Below are 11,126 nucleotides of genomic sequence, written 5' to 3' on the forward strand. Positions count from 1 at the left end.
CCTGGCTTAGGTCCAAGGGCTGAACTGTGACCTTTTGCTGCCTTTTCTCTCCCCTGCCTCCCAGGTGGCCATGGTGGAAGTCCAGCTGGATGCTGACCACGACTACCCACCGGGGCTCCTGATCGCCTTCAGTGCCTGCACGACGGTGCTGGTGGCCGTCCACCTCTTCGCCCTGATGGTCAGCACCTGCATCCTCCCAAACATCGAGGCCGTCAGCAACGTCCACAACCTCAACTCGGTCAAGGAGTCCCCCCACGAGCGCATGCACCGCCATATTGAGCTAGCCTGGGCTTTCTCCACCGTCATTGGGACTCTGCTTTTCCTGGCCGAGGTAGTCCTCCTCTGCTGGGTGAAGTTCCACCCGTTGAAGAAGAAGAGCCCCCTCGAAGGTGGGAAGCCCAGCAACGTCACTGAGGGCTTCTCTGCCGGCGAGGCTGCTGCCATCACCTCGACCTCCATCATGGTTCCCTTCGGGCTGATTTTCATAGTGTTTGCGGTCCACTTCTACCGGTCCTTGGTAACTCACAAGACAGACCGCCAGTTCCAGGAACTGAACGAACTGGCCGAGTTTGCGCGGCTCCAGGATCAGCTGGACCACAGAGGCGACACCCTCCCGCCTCCGGGCAGCCATTTTGCATAGATACTCAAACTATGAAAGTTTTTTTGTTGTTTTGTTTTTTAAAGCCAGCCCAAATGTTTCTCCTGTGTTCTGTTGGCTCCCTTCTTCATGAATTTGGCTGGCCTGGAAAGACAGATTAGTAGTACTGCATCCTAGCTCTCTAGTGCTTTTAAAAAATAACAGTAATGATTCAATGTGCTGTTCTTGCAGTGTTTTGAAGGACTGGCACCCAGAGGTTCAGGTACTGGAGAGAGGAATTCGGAATCTCTCCTCCTGCCGCCTCCCGTCCTGTGGTCCAGATCCTTGTCTTTAGACACTGATTCATCATGACAGGAAATGGACATTCTGTGCTGTCAGGTTGGGGGGTGGGCCTGTGGGGAGAAGGGAGGAAGATAAGAGGTTTGTAAGGAAGTGCAGCATTTTACTTTGACATGTTTAGTCATTTGAGGGGGGGATTGTTTGTTTCTCAGATTCATGCTGCAACAACCTGAATTCAAACCTGCTTGAGAGAATCGAGGCACAATCTTTTGTTTTTGGCGTGATCCTGGGTTTCTTAAAACCCCAGGAGACAAGTAAGAAGTGGACACAGAGCTGTGTAGGCAACATCTCCCTGGAGGACAGAAAAGCTCCTAACCAGAAAATTCAGTTTCCAAGTACCATGACTTTTGAGAGAGAGAGAGAGAGAGAGAGATTTCTAGACTGCAGGATGAGCACCCTATTTAACTCTTCAGTTCACTTGAGTTGAAGCAGAATTGAATAGGAGAAACTGAGCACATTGGCTTTAAGTTAGCAGGATTTATACAGAATTTGGCGTTCTTTCCCGAAAAACATGGGTCACCTTTGAACACATTTTGGCTTTTGTTTGTTTTAAATATATCCAGCTCATTTATATTCCAGGCCAGCACATCCTAACCGTACTTACCTTTGAGTGAGCCTCTTTGAACATAATGAGCTTACTTGCACATAAGCATAGAAGATTGTAGAACAGGGGTGGAGAGACCCGGCCCTCTGGCTGTTTACTGGGTTCCAGCTCCCATCAGCCTCAGCCAGCACGGCCCAATGGTCAGGAAGGATGATGGGAGTGGGAGTCCAGTGACATCATCAGGAGGCCCCCAGGCTCCCACCCCACCCCTGGGTTATTGGGGAAAGTAAGAGTGATCCTGACCCCAACCCCAGGTTAGAATGGAGAATACCATGGCAGCAAGAGCGCTGTCCCTGGGGCAGAAGTTAATTGTTCCCTTCATTAAGGAATTTGCATTTTGGAAGTGCTCCAAATTCCTTTTGAGTCTTGTTGCTTGGAGGTTTTGTTATGCTAGAACTTTTATACAGGACTCTTGCGGTGGCAGCTAGTAATGGCATCACTCGACCACCACGGCAGCTGCGCGGCAAATAGCAACCATTTTCACTGCCTTGGTTAAAATAGCCTTGGCAAACCGGTTCTGTTTCTGTAGTGAGTGCAGACCCTTGGTCCTGTGCTTCCCACCCGTAGACCCAAGGCCCTTGTTTTACTTTGGGAGAAAGTGTGTTTGGCTTACGAGCCAAAGTGTTCTTCTGCCTATTCCTGAGGGCCAGGCTCAGCTCCCAGCATGGCTTCCCTAGGAACACTATAACCCAGAATTGAACCCTGTTGTTGTGAGTCATGTTGGGGATTTGAAATGCAGTGTTTAATTTAAAGCAAAGAAATTAATGCAGGAAGCTGCCTTGTCACTGGGCAGAGTAGTTTTCAGTTTAGCCCCCTCTTCCTGGCAGCAGCTCTCCAGAGTCCCAGGGTTTCAAACAGAAGTCTGTGCCAGTCCCAGATGGCGGGGATTGATGCTCTGCCACTGAGCTAAGGTCATTGGACCTATGTACATGGTGCTTTAGAGAGCCCTTTGCCACGGGGCTTTTCAGCCCAAAACAGGCACAGGGAAACAGCAAGGAGGCCTTGGTAAACAGGAAGAAAATATGAATATGTGATTGTTTCAGTTGCACATACTTGGTTACGGTAGGTATTGTGGGTTGTTCCCAAAGGTTTGGCTTAACCCCCTGATGACCCACAGCAACCTTCGCTAACATCTGGTGCCTTCCAGATGCTGTTGGACTGACATCTGGGGGTGGCTCCAGGTGTGGGTGAAGGCTGCCTGTACAGGACGGATCCCTTGTCAGATTCTGCCTAAAGCAATTCCTTAAAACCTTTTTTCCAAAGGGACCCGTGTTCATGTATTGGCTGCGAAGCAACAAACGGTGTTGTGGCTGCCTAAAGCAACCAACACATTTATTATGACAGAAGCTTCCAGGAACTGCAGTCGGCTTCCTCAGATGCAAACCTGGTGTTTGCTTCGGTGTGCTGTGCCCTTTGAGGGCAGGAGGGAAGGAAAACAGTGGATGTCCTCTCTCTCTCTCTCTCTCTCTCTCTCCCCCCCCCCCCTAATTTACTGCTGGACTTAACAGGGTTTGCACTTTGAAGTGGAAGTTTGGTGTTAAAATTACTGCTGGACTATCTGGGACTAATTAACTGCTGTTTATTTCTGCCTGGGATGCTTGAAAGACAGTCTAGGTGGGTCTGGACCAGCTCGTCAGCGTTGCTGTCGTCCAGTTTGAAGAAATCGGGGAGTTCCACTTTTTGTTTTGGGTCTGTTTTTTCTTCTCTTCCAAAGTGCCTTGCATTTCCCCTCGGCACCTGAGGGTACAGGGTGGCTCTTGCTTTGGCAGTTTACTCCCGCAGCAGGTTAACTTGCAGAAGTGAAGCACTTTTACTACTGAAGTGAACGCTGGAGCAAAGCTGCCCTCCAGAGACTGTTGGACTACAGTCGGGGATAATGGGAACTGTAGTATCTAGAAGACGTCAGGTTGAGGGAGGAAGTCTGCTGTAACCACAGATGTTTCTAGACCATTCACTTGGCTCCAGAAGTGAATATATATTAATTTTTTTAATATCTTGGGGAAATGTTTGGATCAACAAATGGTTCCAGAATGAGAGTACCTAATTTATATATCATTTATATGCCACTTTAAAATAAAAATAGGAACGAATGAATCAGATTCTAATCTGTAATTTGGCGAAGGGAATCTGGTCTTCTAGATGCTGCTTGACTACAGCTGCCCTGCCCATTGGGCATTCTGGCTGGGGCTGGCAGGAGTTGGAGTGCATCCGCATCTAGAGGGCCACATGTACCCCTTCCCTGCAGTAAGGGCTGTGGGTGGAATCTGAAATCTACTAGCTGTTTTTTTTTTCTTCCTTATGCAACCTCTTCTGTGGTGTCTTGGAAAATATTTTCAGGTTCTTTAGGAACATTAATCTTTTGGAACTGATGTGCGTTTACTTTTGGCACATTGAAGTCTCTCTGTATAGAAGTGTTTATCAAGAAGGCTTTGAAATGTATTTTTGTGTTCTATTTTTATTTTATTCTTAAGGGGCAATCCTCATTGCTTCATTTTTGGAGTGTCAAAACACTGCTGGGCTCAGAGTTCTTCTCTGGGCAAATGTCTTCAGGGCTTGTGATGGGAGCCTGGAATGCGAGATGTGTTTGAATTGGAGGGTTATTTCAGGATGTGTGTGTGTGTTATCAAAGTACTGTGTTCTTTGTGTGACGGTGTTGCGTCTAGAAAAGGGGCGAGGAACCAGAAGCCCTCCAGATGCTGCTAAGCTACAGCTCCCATCATTCCTGACCCTTGGCTGTGCTGACTCGCTTACATATTCTTTTTCTTTTTAAAGTCTCTAGCCCTCACTGTTAACCATATTTTTTGCACAAACAAAATTGCCCTCATCGCGATGAGAGAGATATTGGAAAATGCAAGAGTCGGATTTGGATAAAAGGTCCCCACCTGTACTAAAAAGGAGACGCCCTGTATTACATTATGTGCATCTTCATTGAGCTAGTAAACTTCCCTATACAGGGCTGGGAAAATACTTGAAATCAGTAGGTGCCAACATCAGTTTTTTATGTACTGAAGTAGGGGAGGGGCCTTAGCTCTGTGGAAGAACACTTGCCTTGCATGCAGAAGGCTGCAGCTTCAATCCCTGACACCTCCAGGCGTTGCTGCTTAAAACCCCAGAGATCCTCTCCTGGGCAGCGTAGATCAGGGGTTCGCAGACTCTGTTCAGGTGGTTCTGCAGCTGTGGCTTTGTGACAGGAGGCGTCGCACTGAATATGTATTTTTATGGCTGCTTTTATTTCTTATATACTGCATTTTCTTGTATTACAATTTGCATTCTTTGGAATCATATCGCAATACCATTAAATGCAATATATAAGGGCAGGGAAAGAGGCAATAAAACTGCAAGTAAAACTCTTACAGCATTTAGCACAGTGCATTATGATTGCTACAACAGGCAGAAAAATAATGTCAAGATGTTCTGCAATTTTCAGGGGGGGGGGACCACTGATGTAGACAATACAGAGCTAGTTGAAGTGACTCTTTCTATGTTCTTTTAGAAGCCACCTGAACTCATTCCATTTCTCTCCCTCTCCTAGTGCTCTTCCGAGATTTTTTATTTTTTGCATTCATGACAATTTACCAACGAAGGCTGTTGTAGAATGTGGCTGGTGCGTGTGGGATCCGCTCTGTGGATCTCGCACATTCCTCTCCTAGGCTGGGTTTTGCAGAGAAAGCAAAAAGGGAGGAGATGAGCCCAGGAGGAGAAACCTTCCCCAGCAGAGCAACTGAGGGACGCTGCAGGTCTCGTCCTACTCCCCAGACTCCCGTTACCCAAAGGGAGAAGCAGGTGCCCATCTTTTTTGCCAAGCTTGCTGGTTGCCTGGCCCATCCCTTTTAGCGGCAATGAGAAATTGCAGCAGTGACCAGGAAACGGACCCCTCTTCCTTCCTCCAGTCTGTGCGGGGTTTTTTTAATCCTAGCTCTATATCATCTGTGTAGCTGGGGGTTGAAGGAGTTTGGACAGTGTTATATATGCATTCTTTAGCTTCCTAAAGAGCTTAGGAGGAGCCATGTTAGCCTGCAGCAAACACAACCGAAAGAGTACATTCACAGGACACACAGCCCAAACTTCCAGGAGAGGAGCTTGTACCCGCTTTGCTCTCCCCTGCCCTTTGTGCTGCCAGGGTTTGGCTGAGCATGTCGCCCACACGGAGCCTTGGGGTTCAGCCCTCTTTCTAACCATGACCTCTAGCCGAGAGCAGTAGGTCTGCAGCGAAACGGACCAGGGAGGAGGAAAGTGGCCGCTGGCTTCTCTCCGGGACGAAGAGACCTGCACGGTCTTGCTAAGCCAGCCAACAGCAGCCAGGTAGCTTGGAGATGTTTCAGACCACAGCTCTCACCAACTGCTGAGCCAACATGGCCAAGCGATGTCTTCACTGGTGCGAGTTGCGGCCCGAAAAATCTGAAGGGCAGCAAGTTGGGAAGGCTGTGCTCTGTACGACGCACTGCACCTTGCGAATCGGGTCACAGCCCTGTATCGCAAAATGTTTGACAGTTTAGTTTTGGCAGAAGCCACAAACCTGATGTTTGAAGAGACGGATGCAGAGGGAAGAAATATATAATCTTTCTTCAGAGAGAGTCGAGGCAAAACAAGTGATGGATGGGGTTGTCTGGTACACATCTGTCCTCTGAAAAAGGATACAGCAGGGGACTGTAGCCAGCAGTGTGTCGGTCTTTTGGCTTCACTTTAAAATAGTGATTAATTCCTGCTTTCCTTCTGCACGTGACGTATGTGTACCTACCTGTGTCAGTGGCCTTTTCATACACCTGATGAATCTGTTAATTTTGAAGGTGCTGCCAGGGGCTTCTGTTGATTTCAGGAAGCCCCTTCCCCTCTTTCATGATGAATATTGGAGGGTGGGGGACAAAAAAGACTCTGATTTCAAGATGCTGTATCAGCTCACTCCCTTTTACACTGCAAGAGACCAGTGAGCCAATATGGGGTGTATTTTGAAGGTGTTGAGATCATCTTAATGAGCTCTGCCTTTCAGATTAAGGCTGTAACCTTTTTTAAAAAAGAAGTGCAGGGTGTTTGGAATGCAGACTTCAACACAAAATCATAGTAGTTCTGTTGCTGTTCTTCATGCCATGTAGCGATGTTTTAACGGCTTATTTGCACAACTGGGTGATGGTAAGCCTCTTTGGAGCTGAAACCCAACAGCAAAGCAAGTTGCAAAGAGCCCCAAGATAACTGGGGACTCTTGATTCTCCCCTTTGTTCACCTTGAGGTGGTTGCTGAATATATTGATAGTCAGCGGAACCTGGAATTTGCCTCAGGTGCTTGGCACCCAAAGATGCTGCACCAAAGGGGTGATGCAAAAGTAGCTGCTTTATACAAGGCCAGCAATACACACAGCACCTGGGAACCTAGGTGCCTGGACATGCCTTGTTTTGAGTCAGACCTTTGGTCCATCTAGCCCAATATTGCCTGCTCTGGCTGGCAGTGGCTCTCTTTGCCAACCACCTGGCCTTTCCCATCTCCTGGTAATCTTTTAATTGGAGGCGCTGGTGATTGGACCTGTGACTTTGCCTATTCAAAGCCTGAGCTTGACAACAGCTATAATCAATATTTCTTCTACAAAAGGCTGGACTTTCTTCTACTGAGAGCCATGCCCCCTCCCCCCACATCCCTTTTGGCCCAGTGAAAGCTCACATCAAGAGACAGCTGCCCGTCAGTGATGGAGGTCCTCTGCTATTATTATTATTATTATTATTATTATTATTATTATTATTATTATTAATTAAAGTTGTATGCTGCCCTTCATCCGAATATCCCAGGGTGGTTCACAACAGAAAAATACAAAATGAGAATGCAAAATACATAATAAAACAACAAAACAGATTGAAAAAGCCCTAGAACGTTAATCAGCCAAATGCCTCGTTGAAGAGAAATGTTTTTGTCTGGCGCCTAAAAATATGTAATGAAGACGCCAGGCAAGCCTCCCTGGGGAGAGCGTACCACAAGCAGAACTGCTACCCTCTGTACCCCTCGACGAGGCACGTGAAAAAGGGCCTCCCTGAATCCTGACCTAGTTCACCTGAAATTTATTTTGCACTGAGTTTCTCGCACACACCAGGCACCCCCGGGGTCACCCTTACTCCCAAGGCAGGGGATCTCTACACCAGGCCGGGCAGCCAAGACATTACAGCATTTGTGGCGCAGGAGTGGTTTAAAGCCCATCTGCTGCAGCTGCAATCCTGACCCCACTTACATGGGAGCAGGCTCGAAAGATTTCACTGGGACTCAACTTCTGAGCAGATCTGCTTAGCAAACTGACATCACTAAACCCAGAATGAAGAGTACCTTGAAATCCTGTGTTGGAAGGTCTGAGGCTGCAATCCTAAACACTTGCCTGAGGCCAGATGCCCCCTGAATTCAAGATGACTTGGGGTCGTGCTGTAAGCTGTCCTGAAATGTAATGCAAAATCTGGGATGGGGGAGTCTGTGGTGTTCCAGATATTGGACTCCAAGTCCCATCAGCCCGTCAGCAAGGCCAGTAGTCAGGGGTGATGGGAGTTGTAGTCCAGCAACAGCTGGAGGCCCACAGGCTCCCCGTCCCTGGTTCACAAGGTCAAAGCGGTGGCTCTGGTGGTGCTTTTTAATAAGTCCTTCTCTTGGGGTATAGGACTGGAATGTGGACTTCTCTCATTTCCCCAGAAGCTGTGCAAAATATGCCTGGGCAATCTGAGCCAGGAGGGGGCAGAATCTGGTCCAGGGGCCAAAGGTGGGCTTCCAGAACAGGCTGTGTGGGCTCCCCCCACAGGCCCCACTCCTCACCCATTCTGCTGTGCTTCTGCCTGGCTGGAATATGTCCTTGAATGGTGAGGAAGCACCTCTGTCTGTCTGTCTGTCTGTTTGTGTGGATGGATGGGAGGGAGGGAGGGAGGGGAAGGGGGTGTCCATGAGAAAATGCACTCCTTGGATTGGAAAGGTTTCTTCACTCCTGGTCTAGACAAACACACACAGAGTTCTAGCCGTAATTAATCAATTATGATGGTAACTTATTCATAAATGTAACTCTTTTTACATGAGTGTATAGATGTGTTAGCAACGGGGGGGGGGGAGAGATTTTTCAAATGTGCAAATTTTTATGAGTTGATGGTTTTGCCAAAGATTGGGGGGGGGCGTTCCTTTGCAAGTTCAGTGGGATTTTGTCAGCAATTTATCGCCATGTGCACAAATATTATTTGATGTATCTTGGGAAGGACAGAGTTGACAACTGTCATAATAAGTAGACTTGGCTCTGTGGTGCGTAGTACCTGGTTTGCGTGGGCTGGTTGCTTGTTTTTTAATCACTTTTCTGTTGAAGGATTTTTACCTATTCTAGTTTGAAAATAATTGCTAAGATGACTAAAAATGAAACTAGAAAATTAAAATTATTTTTCCAGTTTATCTCTGTGCATTTTGTATGCAGTCTCTTTCTTCTGGGGAGGAATATCTGTATTTTTTTTCTTTTTGGGACTCATAATGTCCAGTGCTTTGCAGCTCAACAAAGGAGGAAGATTTCTGCTGCTTTGCACATCACCATCAACTGGGCAGGGTGCTTGCAAATTAACTAAACAGGTATCAGAGGTCACCCCAGGACTGGCCCTACTGAACACCTTCATAATCCACCTACTCTCAGCAGCCAGAAGCCTCATAGCCAGACACTGGAGAGACCTGTCAGGAGTAAGCATGGACCAATGGTACCAAATTGTATGGGAAACAGCCCTACTAGAAAAACTAACCAACAAACTGAAAATGACGCAGGAATACCGTATTTTTTGCACCATAACACTCACTTTTTTCCTCCTAGAAAGTAAGGGGAAATGTCTGTGCGTGTTATGGAGCGAATGCCTGTGGGTGGCGGGGGGGATCTGCTGCAGTCGTGAGCAGAGGATCCATGGTTCCCCTTCCTTCCCTCCTCCGTGGTTACAAAGCATGGATCCACATGGATCCTCAGGATTTTTGCACTGGGTCACCCCAAATTCACCATCAGATCACATGTCTGTGGCCACAGCATGAACCACAAAAATCATATATCCACTATTTCGTTTAGAATATTTTTTTTCTTGTTTTCCTCCTCTAAAAACTACGTGCGTGTTATGGTCTGGTGCGTGTTATAGAGCAAAAAATACGGTAAATAGAAGAGGACGCTTTCAGCCCAGTATGGCTCCCCTTTATCACACACACAGCCCAACAAGACAACAGTAGGAACCCACCGAGAGCATACGAATCAATCTGGTTTACCTCACCCAACAAGCCCCTCCCCACAAATGCAAATGAACCCCACTGCAACCAACCACACCCTGGGACCCCAATCCCTCTACCAACGAAATGTAATACAGTGGTACCTCAGGTTACAGACGCTTCAGGTTACAGACTCCGCTAACCCAGAAATAGTACCTCGGGTTAAGAACTTTGCTTCAGGATGAGAACAGAAATTGTGCTCCGGTGGCGCGATGGCAGCGGGAGGCCCCATTAGCTAAAGTGGTGCTTCAGGTTAAGAACAGATTCAGGTTAAGAACGGACCTCCGGAACGAATTAAGTTCTTAACCCGAGGTACCACTGTAAACAAATAGAGAACCTACCCAGTTGATACTAACACAACCCCCCCCACACACACACACACTATATAAAACATGGGTAGGCAAACTGAGGCCTGGGGGCCAGAACTGGCCCAATCGCCTTCTCAATCCGGCCTGCGGACGGTCCAGGAATCAGCATGTTTTCACATGAGTAGAATGTGTGCTTTTATTTAAAATGCATCTCTGGATTATTTGTGGGGCATAGGAATTCATTCATATATTTTTTCCCCTTCAAAATATAGTCTGGCCCCCCACAAGGTCAGAGGGACAGTGGACCGGCCCCCTGCTGAATAAGTTTGCTGACCCCTGATATAAAAGAATAAGTCTCCCCCCTCCTCTCCCCCCTCTTCTTTCCCAACCTTATACTTTACACTAATGTCTCACAACAAATGTAACTGATTTGTAAGAAAGACTGTACAATCTGAAAAAAAGAGACAAGGCATGTACTTTTGTAAACCAAGAAAATATTTAATAAAAATAAATTAAACATATAATTTTTTTAAAAAAATAACCCTGTGTGGGGTTGCTTTAAACTGGGATCAAAACCCAAGGCTGAACAGTCTGATTCAGGCATCATGGCAGGCCAGGGATTCATTCTAAATTTCGTTCCTGGTTTTTCAGGATCACAAACCAGTTTGCCAGTTTTGACAAGCATATGACTTGCCTCAAACCAGGTGTGGCAGGGTTGGGGTCCAGGAGGGGAGGGGAGAAAGAAGCCCACCATTCCCTTGAAAGCTCATTCTTGTAACACTAGATCATGGCTTGTTGTTTCTGTATGAACCAAGCTAGTGTTAGTTTATATCAACCAAAAGGGGAGGAAAGTATGGCAGGTCTGCCCTGAGATTACAGTCTAAATAAGGAGTTATATTTGCAGACCCTCCAAGTGTCCCTATTTTCCAGGGACAGTCCTGGATTTATAGAAGCCACCCCAGTTTCTGATTTGATCCTGGAATGTCCCGCTTTTCCTTAAAGGTAAAGGTAAAGGTACCCCTGCCCGTACGGGCCAGTCGTGTCTGACTCT

General features: G+C 47.1%; 1 protein-coding gene across 4 annotated transcripts in view; it reads left to right on the forward strand.

Annotated features, from left to right (window-relative positions):
- LOC308575963 (calcium release-activated calcium channel protein 1) overlaps positions 1-11,126 on the forward strand; it is a 41,111-nt gene that overhangs the window by 19,719 nt on the left and 10,266 nt on the right. For 3 of the 4 annotated variants that reach the window (XM_081175144.1, XM_081175143.1, XM_081175142.1), the window contains one exon: positions 65-8,930. The exons of the other annotated variant lie outside the window; for it this stretch is intronic. In XM_081175144.1, coding sequence (XP_081031270.1) covers positions 71-640 — 570 coding nt within the window. In that variant the 5' untranslated portion in view covers positions 65-70 and the 3' untranslated portion in view covers positions 641-8,930. Of the gene's footprint in view, positions 1-64; positions 8,931-11,126 lie in introns of those variants that run through there. 4 annotated transcript variants of the gene reach the window in all.

Source organism: Podarcis bocagei, assembly GCF_964188305.1.
Source record: "Podarcis bocagei genome assembly, chromosome: 16".
In the NCBI taxonomy this organism is placed as follows: domain Eukaryota; kingdom Metazoa; phylum Chordata; class Lepidosauria; order Squamata; family Lacertidae; genus Podarcis; species Podarcis bocagei.